The sequence below is a fragment of the Micromesistius poutassou genome (assembly GCF_964030765.1).
Source record: "Micromesistius poutassou genome assembly, chromosome: 5".
In the NCBI taxonomy this organism is placed as follows: Eukaryota; Metazoa; Chordata; class Actinopteri; order Gadiformes; family Gadidae; genus Micromesistius; species Micromesistius poutassou.
Window position 1 is genome coordinate 17,431,589 of NC_140275.1, and position 22,219 is coordinate 17,453,807.

The 22,219-nt window shown below is 43.7% G+C and overlaps 1 protein-coding gene across 1 annotated transcript in view; it reads right to left on the reverse strand.

Moving 5' to 3' along the window:
• Nucleotides 1-20,195, reverse strand: part of grid2 (glutamate receptor, ionotropic, delta 2) — a gene marked incomplete at both ends in the record, with an annotated part of 386,320 nt that extends 366,125 nt beyond the window's left edge. Inside the window, one exon of the mRNA XM_084468194.1 lies at nucleotides 20,108-20,195. Coding sequence (XP_084324320.1) covers nucleotides 20,108-20,195 — 88 coding nt within the window. The remainder of the gene's footprint in view (nucleotides 1-20,107) is intronic.
• Nucleotides 20,196-22,219: the final 2,024 nt, after the last annotated feature.

Genomic DNA, 22,219 nt, shown 5'->3' on the forward strand with positions numbered 1-22,219 from the left:
AACAACTTTTCATGGCGGTATTTTAGCAGCCCTTTGCTGCAGAATCAGACAGGACTAGAGCTAGAGCCCAATCTATTTGGATATTTATCGCTGCAGGCATGAGGCCATCATCTGTTGTGGAAAACAAAGGGTTTAAATATCATTGTATTTTGGGTAAAAATAATCCCATCGGTGACTGTGAATTTTGTGGTCCGTGGCAACACTCACATGTATACTAGACAGCAAATACACAAACATGTGACAAGGCAAAATTCAAGACTGCAAGAACTTGACATCAAGATTTGTTACCAACATATATATGTTGTACAGTGAAATGAAAGTGGCAATGCTAACAAAAATGTGCAAAAACACAATTACATGAAAAATAAATAGCACCAAAACGGATGGAATCATGCCAATCTCGTGACAAAGACAAAGAGTCATGTGATCTACAGTGGATCACCATGAGAAGCCCAAGCCCTCCCATCTGAACCTCTGTTTTAACACACCACTTTACAATTGGTTTATATCAGCCTTCAAAGCACTCAAAATCTCAAATGAATTCAATCCATTCATCCATTCACTTAAGCAGTCATCCAGTCATCCATTCCCCTATTCATGAATTCCCTGTAGTTTCTGTTGTAGTAATTTTCATACAAATGTGACATTGCTTATTTCAAGCATCCCCGGGGGCATTGAGCGCCATGGCCCAACTATCTGTAAACAAGGCACAGAGGTTAAGAAAGATGGAGGCCAGGTGTAGCCGGAGGCTGCTATGAATAAGTCAAAAATGCTTTCATACAAACGGGAAAATCACTACAGCCAGAAAAGGGTAGAGCTTTTAATCGATGGCCTTTTACACACCAACATCCGTCACCATCATCATCATCCTCAGCTTTACTTATCCTCTCAGAGTTCTTTCCAATTCTCCCTCTCTCTTCCTTACATTTGGATGACGTCACCTTCATCCAGTGATATCCAAAATATAGCCAATGATGGAAAACAACAAGATGGAACAGAAAGACAAGCAGGGGAAGAATTCAGAATGCAAAACGTAGGAGGAGAAAGATTTGGACCTTGTCAGTCAGTATAAGGAGTAGATATTTGGTTGATTTGCTTTCTGTATTCTTAGAATGACTTTGATCCACTTCTGCTGGAGCTCAAGTCAGCCTATGGGGAACTGAATGGCAATGCACATGATAATGAAACAAAATTCAAAGGACTTCAAGGTAAAATCAAAATTCAACAAAAGCCAGCCCACACCTTCTTTTTTTTTTTAGCTCTTTTTCCCCTGGATACATTTTCCATTCAATTTACCAAGAACAATTCTGCCAGATTTATTGTTGTTGTTGTGTTTGGTTTTATGCCAAAGCTATGAGCCTTGGTGATAGGAAATAAAAAACATCCCATTTGCCATTATAAATGCCATCCAAAAGCCTATTGCAATCGTCTGCTAAACGCTTTTCTGGAGGAAGCTAACAAGGAATGGAGACATCATAATGATTCCTCCCTTGGTTCCTTTCTCCCATCCTCTCTCCACCTCTCTCTCTCTTTCTCTCCATCCCTCTCTTCCCTCCTTCTCCGCCATTCTGCCCTGTAGCTGTTTTCTCTCCATAAGCTCTGCCAAAGGAGCGTGTTTTCAATCTGTTAAACTGACAGTGCGAAATTATTCAGCGTGATGAAGTCATACGCTATGAAGTATGACAGCTCTGCTTCTCCGTACACACTGCGGCCGAAAAATCGGGGAAAAGTCGCTACAATCGGATGCTGTTTCTTTACACCCAATCCATGTCATTGAAACGTTAAAGTTAAATTGCTTTATTTTCAATTTGTCAAATTACTACTACTATATGTGGCTAACCATGTGTTCAAAATATGTTAACCATAGATTCCAACAATGTATGTTGTTCTTTTTTACACTCAAATATGTCACACACATAATTTTATATAATAACTAATAACAATTTGGATCTCTTTCAAAGAGGTTCTTGGAGCGTTGCCTGTTCTCTTTTCATCTTTTTGTGTGAGTTGGAGTCAAGTCAAAAAATCAGCGATTGAGAACTTCGAGAGATGAGATGAGTGCATGCTTATTTCAGTTTAGACTATCGGGCCGATAATTATCGGGCCGATAATTATCAGGCCAATAACATAACTTATTACTTCATTCTGATAAGTCTGATATCATGACGAATAGCCCCGATAACATAGCCTATATAATTTCAGTGCCCCGCTCCCACTAACGCTAAATGAAAGGTCTTATCGTAACCCTAAAAGTACACATCATACAATCAATTACAATACATGATTCACAGCTGCACACGTATATAGAAAATGTTTATTTTCATTATTATGTTACACTTTTCCTGCTGTCGGCTCCCAGACCGTAGTCGAGAGCACAGGGGAGACGTCGATGTTCTCTCGGGGGTACCACCCTTCCCTTTGACCGGCAGTGGGTCTGCTTATAGGTCGGAATATGGCTGGAATGAAGCGGTCACCAATTATTGGAAGGCTGTGTACTTTATTCTTAGTTTCACTAACTTTACAGTACACGTTTGCACAGACACAACTAGACTCGTTCATTACTTCACTAAACTGACAAACGCTACCGCTCGCTCTCCTCGCTCGTCCACTCACACACCCACACACACACACTGCCATTCTCGCGCACACACATGCGCTAACTCTCGTAACACTTATTATTGACATTGAACATTATAGGGTCCCGGCCTTCCACTCCCTGTTTTCTCAGTTAAACACAGAAATCAACTACATTTGTCTACTATGTCTCTGCTGTTTGTGACATCTGGTGGTGCGTGCATAAGCCGGGACAACCGCCCCCCCTACAATTTGCTACAATATTTTATACTTGGATTCAAAAATGAAACTCCATTCTAATTGAATCCACATATGTGTATGTTCACATACATACACACAACATACACACACAACACACACACACACCCATACTGTACAGAATACACTGGGCTAGCCTTCTAGAGGACACACTGACTGGGTACAGTGTGATGTGAGCCCACACATGCCTGTGGGTTGACCACAAAGTAATATGCAGGGGTTACGAGGGTATCAAATGTGCGTAACCCAGGGCAACTACATAGGGATGGAGAAATAACAACGTCCATTCCGGTTTTGCACATTACAGTTGAGCAGTGTGGTTAGACACTGACATTTTCTGCATGTGTGCGTGTGTGTGTGTGTGTGTGTGGGTGTGTGGGTGTGTCTTTTGAGGCATAAAACATCTGACCGCCCATGTATCAAGCAGATATAAATGTGTAATGTGTGCTGCGTGTTTTCCACTTGTCCTCCTTTGTTTGATGATTTGCTTGATCTAAAAAAACTGAAAACTACATGAAGTACAGGCTGAGAGATGGAGTCACAACTCACAATATTGTTTTCAAGTTTGTGTCCACAACTTCTTCTTCTTCTTCTTCTTCTTCTTCTTTTGTACCCGTGGCCATAATCAGCGCAGGAAGATTACAGCTCCTCGCAAGAAAGTGCTGAGCAGAAATTCTCTATCGCATTATATACACTCTGCATTGAGCCCCGTAATGCCCTGCAGGCTTTGTATTTTAATCCGCTTGGAACCTCCTTATACTCAGATAACGGCCTCCTATGTACAGAAAAGGTCTATGAACATCACAAACACAGACATGATTCAATTTGACCACACAAAGAATTTTTTTTTTGGTGTGTTTCTATATTTCTTCAAACGATACACCAAACTACGATTCAGAATGAGAAGAGCCACAAAGTCGGTTACTGTGATAGTCGTGATAGTCGTGTGTTGACTTGTAGCCACGGTGTCACACATAATACAGATTAATCCTCTCTCTCTACTCTGGCATCTCTCTTGCTCTCCCCTTGCCTCTCTCTTCCTCTCTATCTCTCTCTTCCCCTCTTTCCCACGAGATATCACTCTGGTAAACCTCTCCTGAATTGCACTCTCCTATATCGCGTGGGCAGGCTTGCGTGTGTGTACGTGCGTGAGTCCATCTTGATGGTTAATAGTGTGTGTGTGTGTGTGTGTGTGTGTGTGTGTGTGTGTGTGTGTGTGTGTGTGTGTGTCACATCTTTTGAATAACAATAGCAAAATGAGACAGGAGAGGAAAACAAATCAATGTGACCTTTCCTCCAACACACTCAACGAGGGTGTACACAAACCTTTTATCAAACCTCACACACACAAACACACAAACACAAAAACACACACACTCACACACATTCACACACTCACACACACAAAGACGCACACACATTCACGGGTCAGCGGAAATCAGTTGAATTAATGGGACCAAAAACAACAATATCCAGACGATTAGTACTGAGACCTTCAAACGAAAGAGGATTTACAGCTTAACTTTTTAAGATTTCGCTACAAGACTTATGCTGATGACCACAGTGTAATTGAATAATGCATTTGCATACGGATTACCAGTGCACACTTCTAATTCCTCTCATTCAATACTACAGGGATATTATTATCAAATGATTATGATGTTGATAAATAACAATGACAACCAAATAGGGTCATATCGGTACATGTACCTTACGTACAAGAATAACGGCAAAAGCACATTGTCAAACAGACACAAAACAATATATTTGAATTTTCACAAAATAGACTTAAGTCCAAAGTGACAGTCCCGCTACATTGTTCTCTGTGGGCCTTGCACCGATAAACCAATCTGAGTCGATTTATTGTTTGGAGGTCACACTACAAATATGAACCGAAATTTGCGCTCAGTTTGCTTTGGGTTTTGAAGCATGCACCCTCACACACACTGTTGTTCTTTACCATATGTACTGTACTCAGTGGAGAGACCCAGGCGAGCACTGAGAAGTACAGCCAAAGGACATTAAACTATACTGAATAATTGCTTCATGACGGGAAATACACTACACAATGCCAACTAGGTCCTGATTTGCATGACGCATATTCAAACACGCTGCTTTCATGAATTCCTCAAAAGCGTGTCATATATTATGGAGGTTACATATGTCTTTATCGAAAGCAATAGCCTGTGAGCAGTATTGTGTTGTTTTGTTTAACATGTAACTCATAAATCAATATCAAATCTTGGTATGCAAATTCAAGTCAATTTATACTCTTCTATACTCTGTTCTATTCACACATCACATCATATTTACTTTGTATGGAATCTGATTCATATCTGTTATCATTTTGTACTGCAATTGTTCTATTGTTGGTTTATGTTGAAAGTCACCATTCACTTTAATATAAATGCATGGTAGACAAGATGGGATATAGACCTATAAAGACGGACGGAAACAATAAGATAAACGTCCAATTACTACCACAATATAATACCACCCATATCATTTTCCCTGGAGCAAAAATAAAAAGCGTGCTCTAGTTTGCAGCCCACAGCAATATCCAATCGCTCTCATTTGATTGGACCATGTGGGCACAAATGTGCTACATTCAATTTCAATGGAGAAAAACATGCAAAACCAATTAAACACATCCCTAGATGTGAGGAAACCCTTAGGAGATGAACAAATCAAATATGATATTGTAGAAAGGTGTTATGGGGATTTTTAACATCTTTCTTTTTTTTGTCTGTACACGTAATCAGATTGTGTTCAGGGTGTCCCCTCCCCCTCTGATTCCAACCATCCTGATCAGACAGACAACCCAATACATGGACATACAGGTGACCCAGCATGCAACGAGTGGGTAGTTAGTCGTTATGGATGGAGGATTGGATATTTGAAATTCCAGATTAAATTTTTTTAACATTATACATGATCAATATTCACAAGCCGATATCCTGTAGTGTTGGGTAAACCCTGATGACTGTACGCAGTGTATGGGTCATCACGTGAGAATGATGATAGCCAATCGGAAGCCACGCTAACCACCAGTATTCGCAACGGAAGCCATGGAGGAAAAAGTGAAAGTCTGTTGGATATGCATAATAAAGGAGTCCAACTCCTTCTGCAACACGTTCATTCAATTTTTTATACAAATTTCATTAATACACAGGATCAGATGTTATAATCCCTTGTGCCTGCTTGTACCTTATAAGTACGCTGGCCACTAAGCTACCAACCAAAGGTGAAAAACACAAGACAAATGGCCCAACTAACAGCAGTATGCAGTATGCAGCATTTCATTGGGTTTATCAAGTGGGCACCCTCGTTCACCGATGTTTCGTTAAGTTAGGCCCACGACACCTCCTGAGGGCTAAACAATGAAACCAGCGTCCTGGAGTCACCCCCCTCTATGCTGCCACCACACATTTAATGCATCTAAATACTCTCTTTACTGCATCGTACCCCTAGCCCTACCCCTAACCCTGATCAAACAAACACGTTAGCACATTAGTCAGCTGGCTTACCTTAGTTTGCACCCCAGGAAGTATGTTTTCTCCTTACCCACAGCCATTCACTTCCTTGTTCTTCTGTCAAGGACATGTTACTAACCGCCTGCCTCAGACTTAGTCCACAAATGCCTAGTTCAGACAGCAAGCTAGTAACAGATCTAGCCACGAACCCCCGTGCGCCAATTTCAATAGGCCTTAATCGTGTACTCCAGCCTCGCTGTGCTGCCTCTCCAGCCATTTCAGCATACTTCGCTTTCTTAAGCTCATTGGCTTCTTCAACTCTGTCTTCCCAATTTACAAAAGTTTTGTTTTTGAGAATCAGGACTGGGTTTTTGGGGAATGGAATCAGCTAGTATGTGGTGCGCTGTTTTGGCAAAATAATTTCCTTCATCACACTTAATGACCCAAACAGTTAAATGTATACTCACATTTTCTAAATTCAAAAATTTGTCTAGTGTGTGACAGGCATATGGTTAAGTGAGCGTAAAATACTTACAATTAGAGACTGAGATCGAGAGAGACAGTCTGAGCTTCTATGTTAGATGTGCAGTCTCTGCAATAAGTTGTGTTTGTAGAACTTCCTGGATGAACGATCAACTGGGAGAAGCTGGGCAATACACTGCAGCGCCGAGTGCCGACCACTTCCAGGTTTTAATTTATGCATGGAGCACATTCGTACATGGTTAGTATAGATGCCACTGTACAGGCCACTGTAGTCAACTGTTATATGCCAAGTGTCCCGGCTGCTGACTGCCTTTACAATCAAAATGACTCTCAGAAGCGTGTATGCGGGTATAAAAAAAACCTGCAATATTTCAAAATACAACTGAGATAATCCAAAGCAAGACAGTATAAGACACTGTAGTTAATAAAGACCACACTTGACGAATCAGCTGTTTCTGTTGGTAGAATTTCTCCTGGGAAACGGGGTTACAACCTAAAGCCTATTTTTAACATATTACCATGACACTCATGTGTACAGGACCTGAGATCTTTCTCAGCATTGTTGCTGTTACAAAGAATGTGACATGGGCTGCAGGCCAGCTGATGAATTGCTTACAGAAGCAAAAGCTCAGCACAAAGTCATCATGGTGAGTCCGAGTGCCCATGACCGCATGGTCCTAACACAGGCCAGAGTATGCGGCGCTTCAAGGTGTCCACGTTTACCATTAAGAAATCAACACAGTCAAACTGGGAGATAGGAGGTGTAGTGTTTGAGATTAAGTTTATATTTTGTTGTTTGTTCTGAAGGTGTTTTAGTATTCAACATTTCTGAATTAATTGATCTTCTTCTTCTGCTAACCGTATTGACATGAGCAATGATCTTTTTTTCGATGTGAATACATCCATTTCAAACTAACACATCCTTGTGTTATTGATTGGATTTTGTTCCAATCGATAACACACAGCTCTGCTGCAAACCCACAGCAAATGCAGCAAATATGCACACCTGCCAATTGCCCATATTACTACTTTGTAAAAACACTTATTCTTGTATTTTTTCCCCAGTACTGCTGTGCCGTCGCAATCACTCTTCCTTTCCCACGCCCTGCAGGGACTTCCCTTGGTGGATAGTGTTGTTAACAATGAAAAACAGCACACGACTTTATTGGATGTTGGATTACTTTCACGGCTGATGATGGGATATAAAACAACATGGGGTTTGGGCATTGTGAATTCCAAAAATGCAATGTTCCATAAACTGCTACATAGGGAGATCTAATGAAGTAAAGTATGAGTGAACAGTACAGTAAAGTGAATCCAATCCACTTTATACACGACCAGCAGCAACAGTGGCTAATGCAGAAGAGGTTTCATTCTCTGTAAGCCTGAGGTCAGAATATCCCCTCTATTCCTCAGGCGCGGGCTGGGCCTGTCCGGTCTCCTGGTCAGAGCAATAATGGCTTCTTGTTTTATTTATAATAATTGGGCTGAGGGGTAAGCTATTTGGTGTGACAGTCAGAATGTCATATTATAACATTGTTACCTTAACCCTTATGAATCAATCACTGTGATCGATACAAAATTAGGGAATTTCCCGAGAGGAGGGTTTGAGATCACGCACGTAACTCTGAAAACTTTTTGTCAGACGAACAATTCGGAATTAGTTTATATTACGAAAAATGTGTGTTCAAACGAGGCTTGGGTCGATAAATGTGTCGGAACATTGGCAGGATCCGACAGAACGTGCACAGAATTGGTATGGGTCAGGCTTGTTTTTTGGGGCTAGATCTAGGTTCCACACTTATAATAACTGAGGAACCGGGAGGAGGTCTGAATGATGAGTTTATACATTGTTCATGTACATTACGATTCCATATGGTATCAGCAACTGCATTCAAAGGCAGTGAAGACAGAATATGGCAGCCCTTGAAATCAAATTGGCATAAAAGCATCAACATGGCCATATGGAGATTTCAATTAGGCTATAGCTTCCAAGGCATAAACAACAAAAGGAAACACACGCTCAGAAAACTAATGAACTTCTCTGTATTCCTCTCACACAATATGTGTGTTTAAACCCTCGAGCAGAAGAGAAACAGGGACATACAGGATGTAGCACGTGATGCGATGCCAACTGCAACAAACAAATAAGCGGCACATTATGACTTTATGAAGGTGATTAGCAAAGCATTTAACACTCGTCTGTTACAACACTGGTGTCTGTAATCACTACCGGTGTATTAAACACCCAGGGAGGGTGGGAAGTGTGGAGGAGGAAGAGAAGGGAGAGGGATAAGGAGGGGAAGAGCACGAGAGAAACAGGCATAAAGAGAGGAGGGGATGAGCAATGAGAATAACGTCATCATCATCGCAGAAACAGAGCTAGAGAGAGATAGAGGCAGAGAGAGAGAGAGAGAGGGAGGAAGAGAGAGAGAGAGGGTGAGAGAGAGGGAGGGTGAGAGAGCAATAGAGCAAGAGAGCATGAGCGAGAGAGCGAGAGAGAGGGTAAAGAAACAGATGTGTGAGAGGGGGAAAATTGAAAAGTAGAAAGGGACTGAAAATTGAAAAATAGATAAGGGAAAAGATATAAGATTATTCGAGAGAGAGAGAGAGAGAGAGAGAGAGAGAGAGAGAGTGCGGCAGAGGGGAAATGTGAGAACTGCAAATCTGAGTGTGTAATAGAAGGAAAGGTATTCAAAAATACCAGCAACTGATGAAGAGTGGAGCGCTGTCACCTTACCTGTACATCAAACACAGTACCCCAATGGGTGTTCACTGGTTCTCTAACCATGCATGTGTTTATTTACTCGCTGCTATTGGGGGGGAAATCCAAAAAATCTGGGCTAGCATGCAACAGCAAGAAGACATGGATGAAAATCCATTACTTCATATAAGTATTACTTCTGCTTGTCTGCCTGTATCCATCTTTATATTAATTTCACTATCATCAATCTATCCATCCATCCATCCATCCACCCATACAATCACATGGGCCATGGGACGTGCGTGTAAAGAACAGCCTACTCCTCCTTAATCACAGCGACTTATGTATGGCTATGTGTTTGCACGTTGTCCTTGACACTGGTGCGAGTGTGTTTTAGAGCCATAAAAAGCATCATGTCAGTGGTTGGTCTTTATCAGCAATGATGCAGAGCAGACAACCCCGTCACAGCTTACCAACCCACTACTGTGGGGTCTGTGCGCCGGGAAAGACATCACAGTGAAGCACAGGCACTCTGAACTTCACACGCAACCGCACAACGGCACACACACTGCACACACACACACAGATATGGGTACATTAAATGTGTGCCTGTGTGGTGATTGCTTGCGTATGGCAGACAACACAAATGTACAACAGTAGGCAGAACATATTATTTACATGCAAGACCACACAGCGATAACAACAACAGCCCTGCCATACTTTGATATACACACACACCCACTCATAGTCTCATACACACACTCAAAGAGAAACAGGACCACAAAGGACCGAGTGGGACCGAGTGTTTGCTGGGCACGCTTACACACACAAACACACACACAGCCAAATATGCCAATTATATATTGAATGTCAGTTCATGGCTGTGCATTTTTTTATCTCTCTCCTCAGAAGTTTCTCTCATCATTAGTGGAACCTTCTCGTTTCATTTAACCAGCTCATAGCTCATAGCTCCAATGAAAGGAAATATTGTTGCCCGACTTTACTGTTTGTTCAGCATAATTGTGCTGTATCCATCGGCAAATGATCTTCAGGGAACTGGAATAAATTCTGTATGCATGACAGAAAGAATGAGAGTTGGGTGGACTCGTTACAGACGTAATTGGAAATGTCACCCTTGTTGTGCACCAATCAAAACAAATCCCCAGTACCTGCAGAAGTGCTTAGCATATAAATCTGATCGTTACTTGGCTCGCTTCATAATATGTATATCTTAATCACAACAAGAAGTGTTCCTGTACTAACAAACCAATAATCATCTTTACTAAAAACACAAGCTGCTCTGCCCCATGTGATCAATATGAATGTATGGTTAATCTATTAACCAAACAGAATGTAGAGAAGAGTAGAGAACATGGAGCCGGGTTATTACATGTTTAATGTCTACACATGGTGACAAGAGAAGCATGCTATTCAGATGAACACTGCAGTGTGTGTGTGTTTGTGTTTGTGTTTGTGTTTGTGTATGTGTATGTGTGTGTGTGTGTGTGAGTGTGTGAGTGAGTGAGTGAGAGAGCGAGCTTGGTTAGGGATAGGGTTACGCCTCGTACCCACTGTACACGTCCGTCGACGGATCTCATTGACTTTACATGGGACGCTCCCGAAATGCATTGTGGGTCCGTCCGTCAAATCGGCTCCGTCTCTTGCATCCAAAAGTTGAGAAAAGTTTAACTTTTCAGGCAGCGACGGATCCGTTGGCCAATCAGATCGCGTTATACGCACGTTATACGCAGATCGTGTTTTAACCCATGCGTCGGACACGCCCACTCTCTTCTGTCGACGGACGTGTACAGTGGGTATGAGGCGTTAGAGTGAGGTTGCATCACTGTGTGTGTGTGTGTGTGTGTGTGTGTGTGTGTGTGTGTGTGTGTGTGTGTGTGTGTGTGTGTGCGTGGGTGGGTGCGTGCGTGCGTGTGTTCACGTGTGCATGTGTGCGTTTCGCTTCTGCGTGTTTGTGCATGTCACACGAAAACACTAAATCGCTACAATCATCCGTAGACACGGTGATCTCTGCTATAACAAGTTCTTCCAGGCCCATCTGGTCCATTCTATCTGAACCTACCCTGGCCTTCGGAGGAGGAACCAGCATCGGCACGGCGGGGCTGTCTCCCTGGCTCCATCTGCACTCTGTCTCGGACTGGTGAGCCTACCTCTTACCCACCCCTGACTGTCAGGCCTGCTCAAGCTCACCTGACAGTACCACATGCAGACCCATGCAGAAACGGGACTTCTTCCCCACCTGATGTTTCACTCCATATCTCTTCTTAGACATTGCTTTCCTCACTCTTTCTTTCTTTCTCTCACTCACACGCTCACTCATCAGTCTTTCTCTGACACAATCTTGATTTCCCTAGTTACTGCTCCCTGCTCTCTCCCTTATACCATGTTTTCATCTCTTTCTCTTTCCTTCTTTGCTTTGTTATTTCTTTCTTTCCATCTTTTCACCTGCTGGCTCCCGCAGTGTCTTCCATCGATCCCCCCAGCCCCTCTGTAATTTAAACTGTAATTTATACTCTTCTCTGGGTGGCCTGGTTTATAGTTCTGCCTCACTGGCCGGGTGCAAAGCACTCTCTCTCTCTTTTTCTCTCTCTCTCTCCCCTCTCCCTCTCCCAGGACACACACCTTGCTTCTTGTCGTCCGGCATTTATCTCGCACTACCCCGACCTGAGCCTGCCATTCACACTCCAACACACACGCTAACCCCACCCCTTCACCCTCACCCCTCCACACACACACACACACACACACACACACACACACACACATACTTGTGATAACACAGTCAGAATGTAACATCTGGTGCATAATGCATATGCACATGAGGCAAAAAAGTTCTCACATAGAAAGAACATGTGCACCAGTACATCTGTCCCCACGGCAACGTAGTCAGGAGGTTGCTATGAAGAGGATCACTGTCTGCACATACACGTATATCATTGTCAGACATTCATGTTACCCACACACAGGCACACCCACCCCCCCCCCCCCCACACACACACACACACACACACACACACACACACACACACACAGAGTAGCTAGCGAATGGTTTGAACAGGAAGTGCAGTTGACAGCTGTGAAAGTGGTAGACAAAGCTGGCCGGGGAACCCATTCAGCCACACTGAAATGTTCAAAATGCTTTCTCCATGGAGAGACCCCGGGCACTGATGCCAAATACAAAACTCTCTCTCGCTCTCTCTCTCACTATGTATATGTATATCTCTCTCTTTCTCACCCTTTCTCTCTCTCAGAAATCACATTCTCTCCGACCTCCTTCCTGACTGACTAGCTCATTTGGGACTACCTGGGCCTGAATTACAGAAATTGGTTCCCCCGTGGCTTTCTCATCTTTGCGGGAAAGACCTCCCTCTGACTGGTTCTCCTCTGTGCCACTACCTCAGCCTCTTCACCTTGACCGATGAAGCCCTTTCAATACACGATACATCTTGTCCCTGTGAAAACCCTGTACTACCCATTTCTTGCTCTGGCTTTTTCTCTCTTTCTCTGTCTCTCCCTCTCTATTTCTTTCTCAAATTCCAATCCGCTTCTTTTACATGAAAGCTATTTAACAATGTTGCCAAAGTAATAGCATACAGAATTAAACAGGGTTGCACAATGAATATCGGGTCTGACAATAATGGCAAATAAGTCTTTTATGTATTATTAGTCTATTATGTATTATTCCAATAAGGACATTATAGCTGATAAACGTGCCAACCGACCAATGCTGCATGATATTGTCACATTCACAAATTCAAACGCCGGCTCTTGAGTAGAGCCACGCGGTGTGGGCGTGATAGATTAGTGGGGAGCAAAGCAGCAAACATGTCATCGCCGGTTTGGAGGTTGTAACATTCGCAGAAGAAAAAGACACGTTTGCACATTTTTATGTGCAAAACATGTTCAGCTAGGGTTCCAGGAGTAGGGGAAAGGTATACTCGTTTTGACACAATGAAACTTATAAGTCACCTTCAGTGTTATCTGCAACTTGTGTTTACAATAATTAGTGATGTCAGTTGGTTGTTTGAAAACTAGATGTTATTAACTTTGGTTATCAGTTATCTTATATCATCGGCCTTGAGAAGCAGGAAATTATTGGTTATCTTAACGCTTGAAGAAACCCTTATCGCACATCGCTAAACATAGATAACATTAATAATGATCCAAACATAAATAAATAGGGAAAGCATTATGGAACAACAAAACATTGTGTAGAAAAAACAAAATAAACAAAACATTAAAGACTCTCTTTCTATCTCTATATACAAATAAACAAATAAACCCTTTCTTTCTCTCTCTCTCTCTCTAATTCACATACACACTGATACTGCAATCATCCAATTTTGAAAATGATCTCAATTTCACACAAAAACAAATACAGTGCCAGAGTATTATCTTTAGTGCGTTATGATCAGACTGCTTAAATATGACCATAATGAGATGCAGGTTGTTAAACCAGCACTGAATCCCAGGGATTAGATACTCTGGCCTCATTATTACTGACTGTCGTGTGGGCGGAACAAAAGATGTTCTGTGTTAACGTCAACAAACAGGAGTCAACAACACAATGTTATAATAATACCCAGAAGCCGTCGTGTTTCATTTCAACAGTTTTAACAAACAAAGTTTTGAAGACAGGGACAGAAGATGCACAGTATACTGACAATAGTAGTTAAAATTATTTGAATTATTCGAATTCGGCCTTATCTCTCGCTGTTCACTATGAAAGAATATTTGAGGCATTAAAGAGGCATTTAACAAGTAGGAATTAACAAGAAGGAGGGTGAGGGTATTAATGTCCAATTAATGTTGAAATGTCATTGTTCAGGCAACAAGACATTTCAAAGTAGCTACCAGACTTTTTTTACCAGAAAAATACAGTTTTGTTTCAAGATTTAACATTCACTATACTATTCAAGGTACTGCTAGTACACAATCCCAATCCCAATTTCGATACAGAAGCAACACAAACCAATAGCCTTTATTCAAACAGAGCTGACCCAGTTAACTTCCATGTCAAGAACATTCCAATGCAAGCCATCAAGTCAAGAGCTTGCAATCAGGTGACACAATCGCTGAAACCACACCAGCTGACAACCGTGAAACTAAAACGGAAACTGGACCCGTGAAATAGAGTAGTTTTTTCGGACAGAAACAATAAAGAAAAATCTATACTTTTTAGGCTGGCTTTGTTCCTCTTAAAACCTTCATTAAATCCATCCTCTCTAGCGTGTCTATTTCTACACAGAGATGGTGAGGAGCTACTTAGGGGAATGGTGTTGGGCAGGGCTTCTTAAAATGAGTTTAGGATAATGAGCGTAATTTATCAATATTTCAGGGAAATGCTGGGCCCAAATGCTGTTTCGGGAAATAGCTGTGCCTGCCAAATGGTTTTACAGAACGTTTGTGCATGGGAAATATCCTCCAGAACCCTTTATATAGGATACAGCCTGTGTGAGTCAGTGTCAAGATAAATTACTTTCACTGGCTGCTTCACTATGACCCATGATATTATCCCACATGCCTATATATTACATTATATTATATTATACTATCATATTATATTATATCATAATAGATTACATTATATTATTTCATATTGTAGATCATATTAAGGGAATTCTACTTCAGGACATTGTGTTCAGTTCTGGCAGTAAGTAGAATAAGTACACTGGGACTCTCATGTTGTTCTGTGGAACTAAGACCCAAGGCATTGAAAGTGTAACAAAGTCTGTGAACTAAAATGTTCTCCCGTTAAAGTAGAGACAGAGACCATCCTAACGGGATCCTTTCCGGGAGTGGAGAGAGAGCTGAGAGAGAGGGAGAAAGGAGAGGAAACGAGGGGGAGGATGGCAGAGAGAGACAGAGGCAAAGCGAGAGAGAGGGATGTAGAGAGCGAGAGGGACAGAGAGAGAGAGAGAATGAGGGACAATATTTGTTTTGTGTGAGAAACCATGTCTAAACAATTGTGTGACAACATACATGACACGTACATACACATACATAAATGTATACACACACACAACACACACACACGCAGGCAGGCACAGGCACACACTTAATCCATACGAAAAGCCCCTATAAAGCCCCCCTGCAATTACCATGCAGCACATGCAAAGAGGAGCAAGGCACACTTCCTCCCCCTTTCCTAAGGGGAGACAGAGAGAGACCTAGAGAGAGAGACCTAGAGAGAGAGAGAGAGAGAGAGCGAGAGAGAGAGACTGAGAGAGAGAGACAGAGAGAGAGAGACACAGAGAGAGAGAAAAAACAAACAGATGTGTGAGAGGGGGAAAATATAAAAGTAGAAAGGGATTGAAAATTGAAAAAGATAAGGGCAAAGATATAAGAGACTAAAAGAGAGAGCGAGAGACTGGGAGAGAGCGAGAGAGAGAGAGAGAGACCGGAAGAGAGTGCAGAGACTAAGAGAGCGAACTCGAGACTGCGAGAGAGAGAGAGAGAGGGAGAGACTGAGAGGGACAGAACCAGAGACTAAGAGAGAGAGAGAGAGAGAGAGAGAGAGCGAGAGAGAGAGAGAGAAACTGGGAGAGGGAGTGCAGAGACTAAGAGAGAGAGAGGGAGACTGGGAGCGAGAGTGGAGGGAGAGGGCGAGGCATTGATGCCAGCTCCCTGGCAGCTCAATCACATTTAATGCCTACCCGGCGCAAGATGAAAACGGCTGGCGGTCGCTGCCTCTAAGATCAACGGCATAACTGCGACACTGAGACGGGTGGATGAGGAGCACGTTGCACGGACAGCCAGGCCGTGATGAAACACACGCTCTCCTCCTCCTGCTGCACCCAACCGCCCCCCCCCCCTGCCCCCACCCCCCACACCCCTCTACCGCTCCGTATCTCTTAATCTGCTCCCCACTTTATTTCTTCGTCTTTTTTTTACATCCATGCCTCTCGTGTGTGTGACCAGCGGGATGTGCCTTTGAAACTCTCCCCCGCTCTCTCGCTCTCTCTAGCTCTCTCCCTCTCTCTCCCTGTGTGTGTGTGTGTCTCCCTCTCTCTCCCTCTGTGTGTGTCTCTCTATCTCTCTCTGTGTGTCTCTCTCTCTCTCTCTCTTTCATTTGTTAGCAGCAACTTCTGACGATGTCAAAGTGATGCGGGTGCTGAGTAGTATAGTCATACTTAATTTCCCCTGCAACCCTCAGTCGATACGTCACACACACACACACACACACACAGGCGCACCCACATGCTTGGGTCATCTGCAAGATGAAAGAGAAAAGAAAGAAAGAAAGATAGAAATAACAGAATGTTCTGTGACATTAACTATCCATTTGTGGATTTTTTTCTCCCAAGTCCCTAGTCGTAGAGGTAGAGGAAGAGAGAGGTAGAGGTATAGAGAGAGAGGTAGAGGTAGAGAGAGAGAGAGAGAGAGAGAGAGAGAGAGAGAGAGAGAGAGAGAGAGAGAGAGAGAGAGAGAGAGAGAGAGAGAGAGAGGTAGAGGTAGAGGTAGAGAGAGAGAGAGAGAGAGAGAGAGAGAGAGAGCAGACAGGAGTTGAGCGAGGGAGAGAGTGAAAGGTAATGTTTTGGGAGAGATAACCTTTTGTTGCGAGTACTAGCAAGGAAATGAACTATCGATTTAAGCTGAGAAATAAAATAAAAAGTAGGGGTTAAATAAAAATAAATTACAGACTACCCACTTCTTCCTCTTGCTAGACGTCAAACACCAAAAAACTACTGCACCACACATGGATACCCAAACCGACACTGAAACTCCCACACATACAACATTGTTCATCAACATGAAAAATAAAGGCCAAACACGTGCCTCTTCTCCTTTGGGCTGACTAGGAAGTGTGACGGGGAGACACAGCACATATAGACCACCCACCCACTGTCTACGCTACTAATTAGACTTCAGAGTGGCTTGGTTTCCAGAACTACACCGGGTCAACAAAGACTAGCCCCTCTGCTCATTAGCCACTGAATCACTGCCAGTCCCTTCATTTAGGCCAAAATACACCCATGTGAGATCTGAATGGATCACACTGCACAAAAAAAGGCATGTTGAATGTCGGAATGCCTGCAATATTCATTAGTAGAAGTGCTCGCAAAGGGTTTCCATTGTCGAAGAATATCTGTTATACAAGCTTCTGATAACAGAAGGCACAATATGTCCACAATAATGTTGTTTTCTGAATTTGGCACAAATGTGGCACGTTAAATGTTTTGAAGATTGATTGATCTCTTCAAATGATTTTATATTTCACTTCCAGTTCTTTGGTAACAAGAGATCTCTTTGAAACAGAATGTGCTTACACGTTGGGCCTATAGCTTCAACAGTGAATGAGTGGCACTTGTGTAATCACTATCTTTTTGACACATAGAAAACCCAGAGCATGTATTTAGCTCATAGTTATGTCAAAGGGTTTGAATGGGTTGTGATTGCATGCCCCACCATCACGAAACCAGGAGCTGTGGAGAAAGGCTATCTGTTTTAAGCCAACCAAACCAAATTTTTTGTGCAGAATCTGACTCGGTAAACTTGGATGGTGCAGAATTCCGTCCCAGTAGAAGTCGTCCGAACCCAGTACTAAATCATTGGTTGATGACAGCTAAACTTTACTCTCTTTCTCTTATTAAAAGGGCAGCACTCTTCAAGAGAATGAAAGCAGCAATTAAAAACAGACTTTGAGATTTTGAAGCTAGTATTCTACCAGAGCCCAATTAATAATAACTTCTGAAACTTTTGGGTGTTCAATTCATGTAGATGTGTATAAATTGACGTTAGCCCACAACATATGTTAACAGGATTTATTTAATAAGGGACTTATGATAAGGGACTTAACATGATTTCAATGACTTGCCAGCATTATCTATTGATGACAGACAACTGGCAGTAATTGTCAAATCCCTGAAACATTCTGCCAACTCACCGTCATATGTCAGGGCGGTCGGGCCCAGCTTTGGGCCAACTGCACACTCTTCGAGCTACCTGCCAAATTGGACTACCGACAGTTCTGTAAATCAGCTGGCGGTGCCCTAACTAGCTCAAACAGGAAGGCATTTTGTAGGCAAGCCATGCTGCCTTGGCTGCACCATAATGCGGGATATTGTCTAATAATGTCCTGTGTGTTTTCGTCTGCTGTGGCCTTTTCGTGTGTGTGTGTCGAAGAGGTGCCAGCATAATATAGGCCAGATGCATCAGGTACAAAACACAGTCCCTTCTCCACAGAGACAGGTGTTTATCTCCCTGATGGAGTGCGTTAAGTGTGTGGGTGTCCTCGTGTATAAGTGCGTGCGTGAGTGCGTGTATCTGCGTGCGTGTATGGGCGCGCGCGCGCGCGCGCATGAGCGGCCGGGTGCGCTTACGTAGACGTTTGCGTGACTCGCACGTACGCACACACACGTACACAAAAACTACGGACTATGGTCTATCTAAGCTCATTTGAGACTGCGACTACGTGTGCCCACTACCACCTCGCGTTCCCATTCTGCAAGACATGCTCTCTAGCACAGTCTCTCTCTCTCTCTCTCTCTCTCACACACACACACACACCATCTCTCTATCTCTCTCTCTCTCACACACACACACACACCATCTCTCTATCTCTCTCTCTCTCACACACACACACACACACCATCTCTCTATCTCTCTCTCTCTCACACACACACACACAACATCTCTCTCTCTCTCTCTCTCTCTCTCTCTCTCTCTCTCTCTCTCTCTCTCTCTCTCTCTCTCTCTCTCTCTCTCTCTCTCTCTCTCTCTCTCTCTCTCTCTCTCTCTCTCTCTCTCTCTCTCTCTCTCTCCCGTCCAGTCTCCCCTCTAACAACGGTGAGACAGCTGCCTCGCGCACGCACCAATACGTGCCCTTAAATTGGAAATCACGCTCAGGCTCAGCCACTCATTGCCGCACTTTGCAGATGGCGCTTGTGTAGGCTGGAGAAAGTCTAACTGCTTTTCCGTTTATTTAAGAAACAATAAAGCGGAAATGTCTTTAATAAGGACCTCTTGCCCCTGTATAATAGATTTAGATGGGATAGGTGGGATGGTCGCATCATCTCAATCACAACCATAAACCACCTGTTCAATAATAAACCTACCGAGCCGTGAGCCAATAAACAAGGCCGTATGGAAGTTGCTCTTGAATAATGAACATTGCCATTAGATAAACCCACAACCACCCGAAAAGCACACATCTCCCTGAAATAATTGAATTGTGATTAAACTGCTTGGGGAACGCTGCGCACCGCATCCAAAATACTCCCAACCCAATGAAGTTGGCATTGGGTTGAGGGTTGCGCATAACGAAGTCAAATATAAAACATGTCGATTAGGCCTATTAGTATTTTGTGGGAGTCAATCATATTAGATCAAGTCAAACATGAAACATTAAGCCGCATCGCAATCACATCGGTGACCGAGTCACCCAAAAAAAATGTAATCCGATCAAAGAGAACCGTTCAGCCGCAGCATCCCCGGCCGTCAAAGAACATTAGCGCCCAGCAAGCCGAGCTGTATTCAGATTAAACCCAAACCCCTCCAGCTCCTCCGCGGTGTCGGAGTCAGACCCGTCGCGGTGGTGCTGGTGCTGGTGGGGCTGCTGAGTTATAGGTGAGGGAAGAAAGGTGCAGTCACTTACCGATGTGGATGATTGAATCCGAGAGCACTGGCTCACACTCTTGAGTCCATATCGAGGCAAAAAGCAACACAGCCGACACAAGTTTCATGGTGCCGAGGCTATACTGGTCCTCCGAATGGTGCAAGAAAACCAAAGCTCCCTCGGTGATGAGGGCAAATAGTTTTAAATCCCGAGGACGGTGGTCTCCTCTGGGTCCAGCCGACGTGGTGTTCAGGTGTATTCTTTGGGGGGGGGATATCTGTTCTGGGGGGAAAGCTCGACGCGAACCGTAGACGTTTAGAGGAAAAATAAAAGCCGGATAGAAATCCCCAGTCGCTCGTTTAAACGGAACCCTGTTGAAGCCCCCCCTGACATTAAAGCCTGTCTGAGCGATGAGAGGTGGCTTTATCCGAGCCGCAGAGCAACTGCATCCGCACGCCGACGCATCCGAGCCCCGAGTGAAGTGACTGGGATGGTATTACAAGTATAGCCCGCGAAACCGGTCGTCAGGCAGACGGGGGGGGGGGGGGAATGAGACGCTTTCCTCGGTGGCGTTATCGTGTACACCGAAGGTCCAGTGGATGACTCGTTCGTGACTCCCAAACGTTCAGAGCTCGCGACGCATTTCCCCCGCCACCAGCAGCCTCATTGGCCCAAACGAGCAGCCAAAACTTCCATCTTCCCCCTTCAACGGTCTTCCTTCCGACTGAGTCCAACGTTAACCCCCCTTTTCCACCGCCACTTTTAAAACATCAGTGTTGTATGAAAACTGGCCGTGTCACTCATGCGCCAATAACACGGTGTCCCATATTCCGGAATACATTTATTAGCAAGGAGCGGAAATAGAAGCCAAAAAAAAAACAGCTTGCGGTGGAAAGACGCGGATACCACTCTTTTTTTTACTGCAAAAAAAAATCCCACCACAAACGATGTGGTAGATTTCACCAAAAATGCGCGCAATCAAGGCGGCAATCCGCTTCGCCTGTGGGTAGTCGTAGCAACTCAGCCCATACGGTAGCGGGTGGAGTGAGGTATCCGTTAGGGAGAATGGCAGGGATAAGCAACATAGACGGTAGTCGAGGGAGAGAGAGATAGAGAGAGAGAGGGGGAGAAGAGGGGGGAGACGCATCAACTACAGGCTACAGCGAAGAGCACGAGCAGTTGCCAGCTCCGCGCGCAGCAACTGTCTGGAATGGAATTACCTTGAAGGAGGGTGGAGGGGTGCGCGCGCGAATGTGGGCGCGCAGAGGAGGCTGATGGGAAGGAGGAGGCGGTGGAGAGGTTGTCAGAGTGAGAGACCGAATGGGAGAGAGCCAGGGATTGCAGCCAATGCCATGTGAGCGAATTGCTTCTACAGATCTGAACAGCCCATATAATCTACCTCTTAAAATATAGACATGGGTTACCAAGTAATGAGGAGGTATAAAGCCTACTGAAGAGATCTTCTGAGATGGGCCTATGCGATGCAGTCATTATTTTCCCAGTCGATCGCTGCCCAATCTTGACCATATCTCTACCATTGGGTTTACATTGACATTGACATTTAGGGAATTTAGCAGACGCTTTTATCCAAAGCGACTTACAATGAGTACATTAGTCTTTTCACAAGAAAGGGAAAAAAATATATCGCTGTCGGTGCAGTAAGGATGTTCATAGAACTTATTGTTAGTGCAAAGCACTAACAATTGCTAGGTTAACCCATTCCCCAGTATAGCTAGGATAAGATAAGTGAGATAAGATTATTGTTGACAAGGGAGTACAACACACATGTGAATGTAATGTACTTCACCCTTCACCTGTGTCCATTCTTACCATTGTCTCTCTACGTCAACCCTCTCGCAATCATCCATCCATCACTCCTTCCCTGAGCACCCACTAGACATCTTAATCTGGCCCAGACCTTGGATTAGGGATTAGGAGCGATATGGGCTTTAGATGAGTGTCTGCATTCAAGGGAATGGAGGATTAAATGGACAGTGAGACTAAAACGTGAAGGAATGAAAACTATACCGCGAGATCCCTCAGGGTGATACCATTGTGGGCTTGATGTTCTTATCACAAGTGTTTATTCATCATTCACGCTGAGGAAAACACAGTTTGTTCCAGATCGCTCGCTCAAGGACGCAATGCAAT